At 43.1% G+C, this 18,060-nt stretch overlaps 1 protein-coding gene across 1 annotated transcript in view; it reads left to right on the forward strand.

Moving 5' to 3' along the window:
* The first annotated feature begins 1,347 nt into the window (after nucleotides 1-1,347).
* adarb2 (adenosine deaminase RNA specific B2 (inactive)) overlaps nucleotides 1,348-18,060 on the forward strand; it is a 181,707-nt gene continuing 164,994 nt past the window's right edge. The window contains exon 1 of the mRNA XM_030078758.1: nucleotides 1,348-1,450. Coding sequence (XP_029934618.1) covers nucleotides 1,348-1,450 — 103 coding nt within the window. The remainder of the gene's footprint in view (nucleotides 1,451-18,060) is intronic.

An 18,060-nucleotide genomic window follows, 5' to 3' on the forward strand; every position in this document is an offset into this window, starting at 1 on the left:
TCACAATCTTCAAACTTTGCAGTTGCAACAAACTGTCAGAGGACTTTTGCCTCCTGTGCTGAAGGTCATCTGCGGCCTCCAAACAGGGCTTCCAAAGCACAAGAACCATTTAATGCAGAAGATTTTTTTTGTCTTAGATTTCCTAATTATAAGGCCAGTACTGCCTTGGGTTGATTGGAAAATTGTGCAATAATGGACTCTGAAGCAGTATATCAAAGATGCATTTGATGTAATGGGTGCCGGGTTGTTATCAAGTGTCTGGGAAAGCTAATTAATTGGACATTATGCATCTTACCACAGTAATCTTCCTTTGTCCACTTGTCACTGACCCTACTTTACAGCAGAGAGAGAGAGGGAATGAGAGAAAATTTATTTCAGATCCATAATAATAATCCCCGCCAGAAAATGATAAAACCCAAATCTCAATATAGACAAACGCAGGCGTACAACGAGAGCGAGGAGAAGGATTGAAATACAAACAGAGAACTCTCTGTTTGTTTGTCTGCCTTATGAATTTGTGTTCTTTGCGCTTTTCCCTCTGTACCTCCTCTACCTGCACCCAGACATACAAAAATATACATCATGCAGATCATTCAGCCTGAAGTGGGTGCTAGGTTCACAGCAGGGTGGCATATATACTGTCCTTCAACTGGCAACCTGGCTTCAAGCCCTGGTGTTGGCAAACATTAGTCCTGCTGAGGTGCCCTTGAGCATGACACTGAATCCCTACCAGTTCCAAAAACTGACCTCTGACCTTCCTGTGGAGGTGGCAAGAGAGAGCAGAATCTCCTTACAGTGATCTTTAAAGTGTGAGAAATAAATAAAAATGACAGAAACATTTAAAAAAGGCAGTGGGTGAAGAAGGGGTGTGAGTTGGTGGGTGTTGCTGGTGATGTCACACCTCCTAGACAGCCAGGATTGGACCCTAATTAGAAAGCTCGGCAGCAAATAGATAGGCGTCCTGCATGATTGAATTCAAAGTGGCTGATGCCAAAATTTCTGCAGAGGCGCAGAAAACTCGAGGAGAGGAGAGAGGGCTGAGACTAGAGGGAGCCGGTATCAGTGTCGCTGAGAGCTGCCACGCTGCGCTGCAAACAGTCTCTCCGAGAGCAGGAGGCGAGCTGGAGTTTCAGAGGTGATAGGAACAGCAAGACGCGCTCCCCCCTGGTTTGGAGGGATAAAAAAAAAGAGAGAGAGCCCGAAAATATAGTCCGCGTACACGTCAACCGGAGGACTCTGCGATATCAGAGGGAAACGGAGCCCGAAGCGAGACAAGTACAAAAAGGAGAGTCGAGCCGCCGAGCCCAAGTTGCTCCTGCGCATCGCTCCAAACGCTGCGCTGCGCCGATGGCATCCGTACTTGGAAACAACAGCCGCGCGTCGGGGGCTCAGAGCGGCCAGGTCAAATGCAAGTTGAAAAGGAGGAGGAGGAGACGATCGAAGAGAAAAGGTAAAACTTTACATCACTTTTTGTGTTTTTGTGCCTTTTCCCGTGCTCTGTAACGCAGAGGTCGTGCGCACCTTGGCGGGGAATCGGAGCGCGCGGCAGCCCGGTCGAAACGGCAGCCGGTCTGGGATGTGACCGTAGAGCAGGCTGCGTTTTGCTCAGTGCGTTTCAAAATATTCAAATTAGCAACAGCCGAAATCCACCGGTACACGGACGGGAATTCGGCTCTGCCGCCGGCTCTCAATGGCGCATCGTCATCCCCGGTAAAGTTGAAGTTGTTGCTGCATTCACTGTCCTCTACCAGCCCGTTTGAGACATCGACGAGGACAGCGGCGAAATATAACTCTAAATTCGCCTTAATTTGAGTTGATTAAGTGAGCTTTACAAGAATGGCAGCTTGTCTTTACAATTTAACACGTGACTTGAGATGCAGCTGCTGAAAAGGACGCGATGCTGCCGCTGGATCCGGCTGAACTTCGGCTCCTTACTAGAAATATTTGATTTCATCAACACATTTCAGTAAGTTACTGTGCACCGCCAGGCAAATATGGGACTTTTTCTGTTATCCATGTGACCCAATCCCTCTAGGAATGTAATCAAACATTTTTTTTTTCCTACCTAAAAAGTCATGGGCACATTACATTTCAGTGGGTGATATTGTTGTCACATCATCGACTACAATAGATGCATTCTAACACGCTAAAATCCAGTGATTTTCCCTTTTGTGTATAGACAATTATATTCACCTTATTCAATTTCTCACTGGCTCCTATCTCACTAGACTTAATTCAGTTACACCAGGGCTTTCTGGTTCAAATCAGAAATATTTCTAGGCCTAAGACAGGAAGAACATGATGAGCACTTTATTTACAAAATGAATAAATTAATTAATTAATACAAATAGCAGCTTAGTTCAGAAACTTAATTTTTTCCATTGTAGGGCATGTAATCAGTCTGTTGATTTAAGGCTTATTAAAATATAAATAACACTAAGAACGGCCTGCATGTGTTGAGTCATGCCATAACTGTCGATTCAGTCAGTGATGATGAATACTGGTATCGAGGAAGTGTATTAACTTGTGACCGTGTGACTAACAGTCCAAGTCATACAGTAGCACAATTCCCCTGCTTGACTGCTAAATTATATCTGTAATCACAATGGGAAAGCGCGGCAGTTTGCATGGAGTAAAGCATAAAAGAAATGACATTTGCCTAACAGGAAGCGAGGCTGGTCCCTCCTCAGTAAATGGATGGTGACCGGGGTTCAGGGCCAACAAATCCCCAATGTGGTTTCTGTCATGCAACATGCAGGGAGCCTTATCTCTGCCAGGGACGGCTGCAGCTTTAAGCCCAGCATTCTGATTGTAAAAATAAAAAATACAAACCACTGATCACACATTTGCCCCCTATTACCTTTCATTTTCATTTTTTATTTTCTGTATTTTCAAATAGTAAGAATTCACTATGCAGCTGTTGTTGTTTTTTTTTTTATTAACCCGAGTTGTAATTTTACATTAAAGAAATCACATAGTTAATAATGGAGTATGGGCAAAAAAGAGATTTTAAAATGACTGACTGAGGAATGATTTAGATTCGACAGCCAGTAAAAGCACCGGTGCTGTGAAGCTCAGCTGCTTCTGAAGAGATTCTCCATGCTTTAGTTTTGCTCCACTATTTTCCGAGGTATTTGTCTTTGCCATTAAGGAGATTTAAAGCTCTGTTTAAACAGGCAGTGCAAACCGCAGGGTGGTTCGTGGCTGATTAACAACAATAAGTTGCCCAAACTGAGGCATCAACACTCACTGGCTCTGACACAGGCCACAAACGCCTCACACAGGGATATATTTGGACCGTCTTTCTCTATTTTACATTTTCCTGCCACCTCCATAAGAAAGGAGGGGAGGATCTAAATTAAGAAGCAATGACACATTTATTCTCAATTTTTTGTGCCTTCTGACTTAGGATAACACAGTTGTTTTGCGTTGTTTATGCTGGAAGATACTGACGTGCCACCCCGTTGCATTGTGGAATATGGATGAATGCTCTGAGCGTGTTGACTGCAATTGAATGCATGACGAGGTTTCATAAACACTTTGCACTTGTCATCAAACTACAAACAGACAACTGCACCTCATTTCCATAACCTCTTGATTTTTAATAGCCCAAGTAATTGAGACAAGGGAGACAATACATAAAATATAGCGCTGAGGCAAATGTATTTACATAATGGAAACGACAGAATTGGTTCCACAACATTAAGCATTGCATATGAGTATCACACAACGCTCACACACATTAGCTGACAGGCCTTCACAGCGTGTTTCCAAATGGCTAATTTATCAGCACTGCTGATTCATTGTGATAACACTGGACATTAGGGGCCAGTTCAGGGGCTAATTGTAAATGGACTGTGTCTTTGTGGACTGCCGATAGCCGCTGACTCCTCCGAAGCTGCAGGAAGTGGCCTCGCCGTGTCCAGCAGCAGCAGCACTGTGACACGTGCGCTCCTGATGCCAATCAGATCCCGTCTTCCTTTTTCATTATTGTCCCCGTCCAGCTCTCTGTGTGTTTTTTTTTCCCCAAGAAATCTGAAATAATTTGAATAATAAACGTTTCTTAAGCTGTTGAAATGAAAGCTCACGATATTATGGAAGACCCTCCCCTCCCCCCCAATAGCAGATGAGGCCCTTTCCGCTCAACTTTTGACCACAAATAATTACATAAAGCCGGATAGGCAGCAGGCACACTGAGCTTTTTTTTGTGTGATATCATTATTATTATTCATTTTTGATAACGCAGATGAGAATTTAATGCCTGCTATGCGATCTAATGCTCGCCGCGCTATCTAATACACACTTATCATCTTGAGATTTCAGACAATTATTTTTATAGTCCTTGTGGCCAAAAGTCACAAGGGATTACTGCATGGCATTTGGAGCTTAATCCCTTGAAAAGGCTGCAGATTATTTGTAGATGGACTGTATTAAAACCTGTGTGTGTATTCAAAGGTTGTAAGCAGATTCCTCTCTCTCCAGCCCTCCCCTCGCCCTGTTTTTTAACCCCACTCTTCTCATCTGCAATTGTTCTTTTTTTTTTTTCTCTATGGCAGCAAAACAAATAAATACAGCACGCACAATAAAGATTACCGGGCTGGAAAGTGGGGCAGTGGCTATCATAGGAAATTCATTTGCTCTGTCACCCAGGCCTTTTCTCTGACCAGCTGCAGCATTCCTGGAAATGGCACACTTTTACTAAATTCATCAGCAGTATGTTTTTTTTTTGTTTTTTTTGTTTTTTTTTCAATGCCATCAGCACAGTAGTTCTCTCCAGCTCTTCTCCTGCAGCTTTGCCAGCCGCTGCCTCCCCTATATTGTGCGCGTTACAATACTGCTGTCAGCTCTACATTGTATGGATGCACACCTCGCTCTGCTTTGTTCGCTGTCCCTTAAGCGCAGCGTTTGTAGATCCATACGCCGGCGTGCTCTATCATCGCTCTAAGAGGCTTCATAGACACGCTGTGGATCTGCCTCTTAATTAATCACAATCCCGTGATTTACGGGATTCGTCCAACAGGGAATTTGGTGTCGTTTCCCTGCCACAATTAAAAAAAAAAAAAACAACAACAACAACAATACAGCGCACTATTCTTTTGGAAATGTGGCACATTTCAGTGACAAATAGCAACATCTGGGTGAAAAATGGTGCGCACTCTAATGTAGCACTTCTCAGTTTGTGTTGGTGTTGAGACAGGACTACTTTCTGCGCCGAAACCGTATCAAGTCAATCCATTTTCACCAGCATGGCATGACCCTTTTTTTCTTCCTTTCTACCTTAAAGCATAGCATATGCACAACATATCCCTAATCTTTTTTTCCCTTTTCCCCAGCATGTGTTATTTTATGAACAAAGATAAGCACAGCAGAGATTTATAGGCCAACATTATTTTTTACAGCCGTACTTATCACCCCGTACTTTCGGCGTATAGTACAGTATATCTTATCAGTGTAGCATCAAGAGTGCCGTGGGGGAAGGAAAAAACAGCGAGTGTCACGTAATTTATGTAGCAATTACTGTTTACGCTCTCGTTCTTGGCGAGGCGCTGCGGAGGGGTCGAGTGCGGGCTGCCAGGCTGATGGGAGGTAGTGGAGGGGGTGGGAGGGAGGGTGCGCAGGCAGGGCAGAGGACAAGGGTCACTGGCTCTCCGCTGAGGCTAGAGAGGCAGGGGGCCAGGACCCAAACTATTAGCCAGGCGGCGGACGTGTCGATCGGCGTCGAGTCCCCTGACGCTTTTCCAGGTCAGCTGCGCTAACTGTCACACACCCAGCTGAACGGAGGAGGTGAGAGCGAGGGGAAAGCTTCCTCGTAACTGTCGGTGACGGCGGCTACAGCCTGCAGCGTCAAGGTGAGGCAGAGGTCACCGCGGGGCGGGCAGGAGAGCGGAGGCCGAGTCTGGAACCGATCGTGCGGAAAGACAGAACACTTGTTTTAGGATTATGTCTCTGTGAGTTTCTCCGTGCAAGGACGTGATTTGGTGGGTCACTGCTTATTTAGCGATACACAAAATTACGAAAGCAGCAGACCGTTGCTGTCATGCGAAAACCTTGTATCTCCAAAAGGTCAACTCCTCGGGAACTTGAAAGAACATTACTGTGTTTAGCTTGTCTGCAGTGCATTTAAGAATTCATCTTATATATGAAGTTTAGGCTTGATCACAATGCATTTTTGGCGTAATCCAGTGGGTATTGAAAGGGGTTCCTAAACACAAGTGATTGTAGAATCTTCTCAACCCATGGAAGAACATGCAATCTTTTTGTCAAAGTTAAAAAATAAAACAAAGCAAGACGGGAAATTAGATTTTTCGTGACGACAGTGATGTAAAATAGGAAAAGGGAGAAAAAAAAGAAAAAAGAAAAAGGTTACTTTTCTGTGAAATATGCGCATGGTTTCTGCTAGAACCAGAAAAAAAGCTGCGGATGTCAGTAACAGACAAAAGTATCTGCAGGTTTAGGCAATATTGAGTTCTCAGTGTGGAGAAAAGAATGGACAAAAGTTAAAGGACAGGTAAGACAGTAAAAATAGGTTTGAATATTTAGCTCAGAGTTGAATATCGATGAACTGTAGAGGAGGAGGCTGAGGTTCATTGTTCAGCACTGAGATGTGCAGTTCAGATGTTGATGAAACTCACTGTTTGTTTGGATGAAGATGCTCTGGTACCTGATTGTTTGTAGCTTTTGCCAAAAAAAAATCATTTTAATGCTTTGACACTATCTATTTACTAATGCTGTGTCATGGATGTTTTTCTAGTCAGGTTTTGCCATGTTTGGTAAAAAACCTGTACAACAAGTGCACGCACAGCAACTATACTGTTCATTTTCTGCCTTGGCCTACATTTACTTTCAGAATCCATTCATAAAATCCCGCTGCAGCGAGACAGGCAGGGCACTTAAATAAATGCACATCTTCCCCGGTCTCGCAAATTATTCATGCCACCAATTTACTAATGTAGGTTTAATCACTGCAGGGGAGGAGTGTTTCTGGTGGAGGGATACAGTAGTCACCAGTGCCGGTTCGGATGTTGGGACAGCCCAATGTCACACAAGCCTATGTGTTCTGGGAGGGAAAGGCAATTGTGGTGAGATCTATTCCACAGATGTAGAGCTCCAGTTTTAGCCCTGAAACAGTTCTGTCATATTTGTTTGTGTTTGCGCTGATAACCGCATTAAGAACTGTGACAAAAACACCGCTGGCATTTATGAGGTTAATGAAGGTCAGTGCCGATGGAAACGGCACTCCGCTCCTCCTGTGTGTGCATGCATGGCTTTTCAAATTTACAGGCACTTCCTGATTAAGGGTAGCGATGGCAAATTCAGCGGTTTAGGACACGACGTCCTCTAACTGACTAAACGTTTAGCTCAGGGAAAAAAAGGTTATTACCATTGACTGTGGTCTCTTGAGGACAGCTGATAAAATGACCAAGGAAAAGGAATAGCACAACTTTTGCACATTAGCATAATTAGTAATTATCTCTTAATAGTCCCTCTTGGCTTTCTCAAGCTCGGCAGGCAGAATTCCGCTTAAAGTTCAGGCACAGAAAACAAATTTCATGCCGAAATGTCTCAATAACACACATGAGCTGTCTCAGTCAGGTTGGAGGGAGAATTAATCACCAGTATCAGAAGCGCAGATGCAGAGTTAAAAAAAAAAAATGCAGAAGGTGAAGACTTAAGTTAATTACGCTGTTCTTTGACTGACTCCTCCAGTTTGGAGGGCTAACTGTATTACTCAACATCACAAATAACCTGTTGCTATGACAACATAATGCAGAAATGAAACTGACTCAGTAGTATATTGTGCTCCATCACTCTGCTCACAGCGGCTCTCAAAACAGGGACTGGCTTTGGGGGGAAAATCGGAGAACTCGAAATGTTGCAGTGTTGTTGAACAGCGCCAATGTAAGCTGTGCATCGCTGCGAATCACCGGTGTCGACGCTAATTATGCTGTATAAGTTTGTATCAGATGGTGTGTGTGTGTGTGTGTGTGTGCACTTGTCTGTCAGTGTGTTGTCAGGTTGGTGCTGATCTGTGTGCATATGTATGTGCATGTATTTTCTTTGAGTCTTTGTTTGTGTGTGTGTGTGTGTGTGTGTGTGCGTGTGTGTGTGTGATTGCTGTTCCCGGCGAGCTGTCAGTGCTCATAAACAGAGATGTAGCGTAGCAAGTCGGCAGCATTATCGCATCCTGTCAGTGTTTCTGCGTCTGCGGTGCAATGTAGGCCACTAGACAAAACTGGATGAGAGAGTTCACCGTGTAAAAGAGAAAGCGGAGCGTGAGAGCTCCAAAGCTGCCGTGCAGAAACCCCGGCGACCACGTGCTGTTCGGGACGCCCGTGGACTTAGAGAGTGAACGTCTTGGAACGGCGTTCAGCTCTCAGTCGTGGATCCCGATATCCCCATTAAGATGCTCAAGTCTTGCAAAACTTTGTGATATCTTGAGGGGGGGGGGCTTTTCATGAATTGTCATCAAAAACTATATTTTGGAATGCATATGTGTGAGAGCTTTGAGAGCTTCAGAACAGTTTCAACCTAAAAAAAAAAAAAAAGAAAAAAAAAAAGCTTTTGATGCTTTTGCAGTGACAAGATGGCTTATATGACTTATTCCTGCAGCTATGCCCTCTTTGTAGTCTTAATAATTAACTCTCCAAAGACAAAACAAAGTGTGCTTTTTGTGCCCGGTTTTACGTCAAGACCGCCGGCTTCAAACGCCCGACAGGATCACGCGCTGTATCTATATATTTCTCTCATTCGACACCATGCTGGATATTATTCAGCGCGGTATTCTTTGCTTTCACATTGTTTGCAAATGTGTAGTCTTCTCGCGGAGCTGTTCGTTCAAAGCAGATGATTTTTTTTTTTTTTTTTTTTTTTTCAGCCGCGGTATCAAGACAAGCTCTCACATCTAATCTGAAGTCCTGCCAATGGCGTGGAAGCGCCCCGCACATCATGGTGGCAAAACATTTCTCCAGTTTATGATCCTAATTAGCTCTAACTGTGCCATCATCCCTGAGTCATCATGCCTGGAGAGGGGCCAGATCATTTGATGGTCTACGGTTTCTTTTACTCTCTGTTTCTCTCTCTCCCCCTCTGTCTCTCTCTCTCTCTCTCACGCTCGGTAAAGTTGTATCTTTCTGTTTCTGTCTCCCTCTCCTCGCTGTCTCCCATCTCTTATGAATGCACACAAATGCACACAAACACAGTTGTTGTTGTTATCCTCCGGCTTGCTTGCGAGTATTCGCAGCGGGGTAGCTGCTACTGTGAAAAGGAACATATTTCATAAGCAGAAAATAACTAAAGAAGGTGTTAGAATATCTGCATGGGAAAAAAACCTTTATGCTCTTATGCACTGACTCAGTCCAAAATATGTCAGCCATGAAATGTATTTAGTTGCCATTTGAGCTCTTTCGTTCGAGAATCCGACATCAGCGGTTCGCTTTAGCGTGCGGAGTTCGATAATGCCTCTGACGGTATCTGGATGTGCGCTCGACACCGTTTTGGCGACATCAGGACATTCCTCTGCACTGATGTCATGCTTCAGCCACATGACAGCACACTGTACCTCGTGCGGCGGGGCTGCTGACATAGCAAAGTTAACACTGATACCCCGCTTCATATGGAATAATGAAATTGGATGAAGCAGCTTACCGTGCGCCGTCCCTTCCTCTCGCCATCAGAGTGGGTGCCTATTTGAGATAACGTTAATGAAGGGGACTTTAGCCAAGAATAGACACGTCTTATTGCCTGGGGGTGGGGGGTGGGGGGGAGTGGCGGGGTGGTTGTGGGGGGGCGGCGGCTGCTAACAGCATTTATTTCCATTAATAAGACGGAGCGTTTTACAAGAGGGCCTCTCCTGGGGGCTCTCTCCGGAGGTCGGAGAGAATCCTACACCTTCACAGCCTCCGAACGAGTTCATTTTGCCTGCGCGGCCTCACGGAGATCCACTGGAAAACGTCTTCCTCAAACGAAACTTGTCCTAACCTTGACGTGGCTCCGCACAACTTTGGGCTGAGGTGGCCACTCAATCACTGTAATCGCCGCTGTCCATCCATGATGGATCTTTTTAGGTCATTAATATGAAGCCGAGCCGGAGCCCCTTTTGCGCCGTCAGCACCAGGGTCCCTCCAGTCAGATAGTCTGTTTTCTTCTTGGAGGGCCAAATGTGCAGATAGCATGATATTAGTATGAGTTCCTCAGTGTAATTGTGTCTTTATCTCTTTGCTAATAACCCCATGATGATGCACTGTACTCACAATGGATTATGGCGTTATATGATAAGTGGTAAGCATTATGAGGAACAATGCATTATCTCTTTGCAGAGAAGAGGGTTGTGTCATGGGCTCAATTACTACGCTGGTATACAAAATGTTTTCCAGCACAGTGATATTTTAACCTCGCTCAGCGTGCGAGGTCACCGGCAATCTCCCTCATAACTTCTTCAGTATGTAAATATTTCCGATAGTGCTTGATTCGCGCTAAATGATTAACACACTTCTCACTCCCCCTGCACATTAGATACATGTGGCGGACGGAATTGCTTAATGGCAGATTAGTCCATTGATAATGACGGGCGTGCAAGCATATGAGCTTCCTCGCCGCTTCATTATTCTGGTCACATGCGAGCATTAAATAACAGTTTTTCCCCTCTTCGCCCTACAGTAAATCCTCTCTCATCCATCGATTCTAGCATCCTTTAGGGGCTCCTGCTAGGAGAGACCAACAGGCTTATCTTGCAAATCCTTTAAAAGGTATTTAAAAAAAAATCTTTGCCTGCATTAACTCTGTCTGATGTGATTTTTTTGGGGGCCTGCATATCACCGCAGTCGACTGCTGGTGGTTGATTTTTGAATTTTGTATACCTCTGGGCCGATCCATGCGATATACGAAGTCCTTTTTTTCCAAGTTTCTTAACAGTCACACACCATGGTGTTTATTTTTCCTCCTTGCCGCCCTGATTTTGATTTGTACAGCTTGAAGTGGTGGACCGTAATAGATGTGTTTGCATTCGCCGAAAAACTGAGAGTTCCAATCACTCATCCATTGCCTTTGATAGCTCAGAGTGTATTTGGTGTCTCCCAGATAAGGCCTGAGTATACATCGAGTCGGATTCAGTCGAATTGTTTTGTACACACATGGTGCTTTGGCATGGGCCTGCTTGGATGGGCTTTGGCATGAAGGAGAATTTCATTCCTCTCCCCTCGCCCTCCCTCTCAGTCCCACAGTGGTGCTGTGGGGCTCGGGCTGTCGGTGAAGGTTGAAGGGTGTGTAGGACCTGGGGCTATGAGTGTTGCCTTGCGTAAAGGACAAAGAGAGAGGATCTCGGTCTCTGGGTTGAACAGAGTCCCCGAAACACCGGCACAGATGAACCTACATAACCACCGTTCCCAATTTAGACACAGGGTATATTGCCATACAATAGAAAGTGCACGCACTGCGCAAGTATGCCTGCAGTTAAAAAAAAAAAAAAATCTTAATTTTCAGTGTGCAGTATGAAAATCCCTGTTGTACATCTAAACAGCAGGAGTCTGATTTTTTGAAACATTAGATGCTACGATGCATCAGGGGTTGCTCTTGTTTTCCATTTTTAGGGATCATGCGTTCACTGATTTTTGTCAGGGGAGCCTCCAATGGGAATTGAACTTTAATTCCTGATGATAATAATGCGGTGCTACATGACAAACCAGCTACAGGGCAAGCATATTCATAAATGTTGATTCAATTATGTAATTTAACACTTTGTCACATAGCAGTCAAACAGATTTATGATTTAGATTTCATTTTCTAAAGGGATTTCAGGATGAAAGCCCTTTCAAAATAAATCGTACTGCCATTTTAATTGATGAAAATGTGTGTCATGAAGCTGTTCTTTAGAAATTTTAAGCTCTGTCATAAATGAGCCATCCTTTACTTGTCGTTGCACGTGCTTACCATGCTCTTCTCTGGACTTGGACTTAATTCCAGGCTCTTAGATGCAACATAGGCAATAAGTCACAAAAGACACACACATACTGATTTTGATATAAAAAGCACACAAACGTTCCAGAAAGCATGTACTTTTCATGTTGTGGATTAGGCACAGACTTCTGTTTGATTAGTCTTTGGATTTAAAGTAACCTCTATCGTCACTGGCGGTGTGTTCACTGGATATTTGATTTTAACTTTAAAGGTGAACCAATCAATCAGAGCTGAAGTCCATGACAATGTGTTTTGTAATCATTTGTTATCAACTAGTTGCTTTAAGGTTTTTTTTTAACATGGCAAACAGGTAAATTTAAAAGTACTGAATGAATAAAGAAATAGTAAAAGTTGTACATGCACAATTCCTTTTCAAATTCAAGCTAGCTAGCTAGTAAGGTAGCTTTGGTTATTTTTTTCCCCAAGAATATTTCTGTAAGTTTTAGTTTACATGAATGTTTTTTTTTTTACCTAATTTATCAGGCTAGTGCTACCTACAGTGATGGTAACAAGCTTTTTCAAGCCACCTAGTTAACTTGTGTTAAACCTGCACCAAGTGATTTCTGACCACTAGAGGGCGTTGTGAGCTCCAAGCCTTTTTGTAAACAGTCACTCTGCTTGCGGGCTCATAGTAAATCGCTTATACAAAACTTAAAGTTAAGGCAAAAAAATCTGTTTTTAGGATTGAAATGAGTGATGCGTTTCACTCTCACAAGGATCTTGTTGGATTACTTGGATTATTGTGTTTCTGCCCTCTAATTCGAAAACCTGGTGAAGCTGCAGACTTTCCAGCGACAAGGTAAACAACTGCTTGGAACTAACTTTCTCTGTTACCACTGTGCAAGTTGCAGTAACAGAGGCTCTCACACAACTGATTTGAAATTTGGATATGTTTATCTGTAGGAAGTGTGGTTTCAGAGACTTTTAATGAAGCTGAAGAGTTGAGGGGGTGAAATGACGGGGAAGAGTCCTGGTTTTATACTGTCAGGGTTGAAGTGGGCGGAGCTACATTCCAGGCCAGAATTTGAAAACGAAGGGAGAAAAGAAGCAACAGCAAAATGACTTGGTCTATTGACTTGGTATTGGTTGATATAATTAGGGGTTCAAAAGTTTCCATAAGGCACAGGGTAGTTTCAAGACTGTTAGTTGGTTCTGAAATCGCTTAATTCAGATTTATTTTTATTTATCTCCACACTAAAAATGAACAGACTGCTGCATACATGAGCACAGATATGGACTGAATATGTGTTTTAGACTCCATGATAATATAAATCCTTTTTTACTGAAACTTTGAAGCATTGTTTCACTGAGCAGCTATTTTGCAGCTGTTTTGTTCTATATTTTACACACCAAGTTCACAAGCTTTTTTTTTTTTTTTTTTGACTACTGCCAGAGCAGGTCTTTCTTCTTTGTGCTATGCTTTTCACTTGACATATGTCACAGTGCAGTGTCACCTCATTATGTGAGTAGAGGTCCAAGTCTGCAGAGTGACTTGAACAAGGATGACTAATGATGTGTTAACCAAATATTCATTATCACATCTTATGAGAAATAAGTGCAATGTCTGGGTCACAAGGGCAATAAACTTGTTCGCACTCATTCTAAATATAAATATAATGGCAGTGATGTCAGTCATATAACCAGTAGGTGATTTGTTATTTTTTTAACAGGTGGGATTGCTCAGTGTGAGCACTTCCCTTCTCCCACACCACCAACCAACACAAACACTGATGTCGCCCTCCCAGAGAACATTGCTACAGGACGCCTTCACCATAAGCATTTTAATAAGGTTTATTCTTCAAAACACACTGTAGCTTTGATGGTATGAACTTTACCTTGAATTATGTAACTGTAGCAACAATGGGTTAGGGTTAGTCAGCTATGTCTCCCCTAAAATATTTTGTTATAGAGGTGGCTTGGCCTGGGATGTATTTAGCAGCATAGACACTACAAAATGATCATATAAATATTATAGGAACACTATAGGCAGCAGTATGTCCCTATGATCTACTTGCTGTACCATGACTACACATTGTGACTTTGATCCTGAGGTGACACTGCTGTATAGCGTATTTATGCTACAATATAGTATATAATTGATTATTTATAGTATATAGTTTAGAAGGTATTATCAATCCAAGATGAAACTGACAGAAAGGTGGGACTGAGAGGAAAAAGTGCAATAACAAAGCAGTTGCTACTTCAGCACCACGGACAGCGTCATGGATGTATCAGTGAGGCTTCTGATATTTTAGAGCCGTGGTCTTAGTGACAGTGTGCACTATCACTTAGCTTAAAAGAAATTATTATTAAGTCACAGTGATAAATTATTGTATGTGGGTCACCAACAGCACTCAGCTGATTGCTCAACTGATGTCATTTGTTTTAATTTAGATATACTTCCTGGTAGTTTATTGGTAATATTTTTTTAATCTTTGCTTTGTTTTTATGATCATGAACTAGAAGAATAAATCTGGACTCAGTTCATATCTCAGTCTGCAAAGTTACAGATAATTATGCTGATGCAAAATTGACTGGGACAAAGACAAATCAATGGACTGAGTGTAATGATGTAATGAAGGCTTTTTTTTTTTTTTTTTTTTTTTTTTTTTAAACTCCTGCGTAGCATATGGCTGTCACAGAAAGACTGAATATATCATTATGTTAAAAGTAGGGTGGTTTCCAAAATACATATTTTTTAAATGTCCTGAAACATTGCTTAAAATAAAACAAAACATATGTTGTACTTTCACAGCACACCCAAGGGTTCAGCCACTAAAACAACCCACTGGCTCAGTGCAGAATTCAAACTTTGGCTTGGATAAACTCAGTGTGGCCTATTGGTTTTCAGAGGAAGGGGAGAGTGGCAACTGGGTTTAATGATATTAGCCCTCATGATAGCAATGATAATCCTCCCGCTATTCCTGCTGACTGCAGAAAGCCTGTGCTTTGTTCTCGGCTCCCCCTATTAGTGTGATGGAGGTTCATTTTAATTTGAATGGACCATCAGTTGGATAAGGAGAGAGACGCTCGCTCACATACGTGCACAGACTTTGCGTGGAAGAGAAATCAAGCATGGAGGGAAATATGGGGCCCTGAAAGGATGTGGGTACATGCGTGTATACACACACACAGAGACACACACACACACATACACTTTGTACTCTCAAGCTAAGGCACAACAATGGAGAAGTCCTGACAGGTCAATGTGATGAACTCTCTGGGCTGCAGGTGCTATTATCTTGTTGTCACCTGTTCCAAGGAGAGTTTCTCCTAACTGTCAACCACAGCGGGGGCTTAAAACCACCGAGATAGCAGAGAGAGAAAACTTGAAATAATACAGCCGGTCGACATGGGGACAAGTACGCCTTGTCTGTGTGGAACGGTGCAGTTCTCGAGGTGCTGTTAGTCTCAGGAGGAGGTGGGAAGCTGCGGGGAGGCAGACTGAAAGACTGAAAGAAAAGAGCTTCAAACAACAGACTTATTGAATTTAAATAAAACTAAGCAACCTACTAACTAACCAAATAGATAAATAGATAAATACTGAATTAAAAGCTATGCAGTTACTGACTTTAAATGGGAACTTATGCTCTTTTTTGCTTGCCTTCTGTTTTTGCCTGTTTCAGTGGTTTACAAATGTTTCCATGTGTCTGACCCCAAAATAGACACATATTAGGCCACAGGACCCCACTTGAGATGATTTAGTCCCAATACTCCCATCTTTTTTTTTCTTTTTTGTTATTGATCTTGTTAATTCAGTATTGCATTACAGAACTGTCTTCACTTTACATGGAGAGGCAGTAGAGGTGAGAGCAAAATTTAGGATTAGATTAGTGAATTCAATTATAGTTACCTTCCCCAGTTTGCTCTGGAGCCTGTGGAATGTCCTCAAAGCCCCTCTGGAGGTCCTCAGACCCCACTTTGAGACCCACTGGCCTATTTCACACAAACAGTTTGCGGCATGCAGCCCAGTATCGTACCAGGAGGAGACAAGAGAGCCAGCTGGAGCTCTGAACGCAGCTTGCCTCTGCCTGCTACTCACTGGTGCTGGAGAACAGGCCTGGACCGGGAAACAATTGTGTCCCAGCGGCCTGAGACTTAGATGGATGCTGTGTGTAGTGGGTGGCAGGGGTGGAGTGGCTGCCCGTGCGGTAACATGGTGTGTGCAAGTGAGTGCAGTTGCACATGAATAGCTTCCACTTTTGCAAAAAGCTACGGGGAGTTTAGCTGACCTGGGACACTTCCATCAAATTGTTCTTCAGTTTGAGTTTTGAGCCCGGTGATGTCACTGCCCTAATTTTGCACTTGTGTGACTGACAAAGAGTTTAACCACACCGCTGAACCATGTGCTCCCTTTTTCTCCTCATTGTGTCATGAGGTAAAGGGGTCAGACTGATATCACAGACAGATAATGACCTTTTAACAAACCAAGGGCTACGTGCCAGTTAAGTTTGTTCTCCTTTGCTTGCCAGTGAATTGGTGCAGAAGATCATATTACCCTAAAGGACCATATCAGTGATTTTAAATGTTTGACCCATTTACTATAATTTACACACATTCCAACACATTGCATTTACATTGCAACAAACCAATTTGTAAATCATGCGGGAGTACAACATGTAATCAAAAACCCTTGATTTTCAAATTTGAATTTTGGGTGGAAACACCCTCCTTATAATGTTCTGCTTCTGCGGCTAACAGAGTCATGGAACTGATAATTGGCTGTGTAGAGTAAACATTTCCCTGGGGGCTATTTTTCAGGGACACCCATGGGAAAGTCTGTTTGACTCACCCCCCCCACCCAAGTCGGACTTTCTGGCTCTTTCTACTGAGCAGTGTTGCCAACTTGGTGAATTTGTTTGCTGGATTTATCAAGTTTTCAGACCCCTTGGCAACTTCATTCCTCACAAGCGGCTGGCAACAATTCAATATTACAAATTTAAAACATATAACAGTCCGTTCCGTACTTCACACCACTAGCATGCTAACCAGAGTCAGGTCTTCTGAGAGGGGACCAATGTGATCCCCTTCCCCTGTCCCACCTATGTGGGTAAGTCTCTCTAGGATGGCTGCAGTATAGTGCGTATACATACACGATGTGACATGACGTTACTGCACATTGGACTGGTGTCTCACCTGTGTGTAATAGCATGCTTTTGCAGAGGCACTGCATGTAATTTCAAAACATAAAAGCCGTGTGAGATACTGGGCTGGAATATACACCATAAGAGTATGTTGAATGTATATGGGTATGCACTGCAGAACTCCAAATAGTTGCCAGCGTTTCCTACACAAAGTCCTGCATATTATTCTAAGTGGAGACTGAGCCTGTCTCAGTTCCCCTCTGGTCTAGTTTCAGTTTGTGCTGCTCTGGTGTTGAATGGGCAGACTGCATAAACAAGGCTCTGCCCTGGCTCTCTGTGTGGGTAGTTTGTCATAGCTGTGACTTCAGGGCTATCTAAACAGCAGCAATGGGGTGTGTTCATCATTGCATTCATCCCTACCAGGGTGAGAGATGGATGCCCTGCCAGTCCACCGGGTCATGAGTTATCACCCACCGGGGGCTCGTGGTTCATACAAAGGTCAAAGGGCTATTTGTCTTCAGGCAAGTACGTATCTGTGTTTTTAGGAGCACAGGGAAGCTGCATGGCCACCACCGTCTCCTTCTCTCTCTCAAACACACACACACACAAACACACAATGTGCAGACACACACACAGACTCTCCCACTCATAGCTACACTCTTACCTTGGGATTCCAATTCCTGCATAGATTTTACATTTTACTTTTATTTCCCATGTCATTTTGTTCACCTTCTAGCTGTTCCTTCATTTTCACCCTCAAGTTCCCTCACTCACTGTCATTAATTTATACTACCTCACCTGTAATAATCTATCATTTGCATCTCATTTTTATCTATATATATTATTATCACTATCTGGTCTCATCACGTCATTGTGATTTTTTTCAACCGAACAGCCAAACTAAACTAAACTAAACTAAACTAAACTGAATTTTGTTCAATAATGCATGTAGTACTGGATGATATGGAGAAAAACAAAAATCACAATATTTTTGACTGAATACTTTGACATCCATATTGTGTGG

The sequence above is a fragment of the Myripristis murdjan genome, chromosome 20 (genome assembly GCF_902150065.1).
Source record: "Myripristis murdjan chromosome 20, fMyrMur1.1, whole genome shotgun sequence".
Taxonomy (NCBI): domain Eukaryota; kingdom Metazoa; phylum Chordata; class Actinopteri; order Holocentriformes; family Holocentridae; genus Myripristis; species Myripristis murdjan.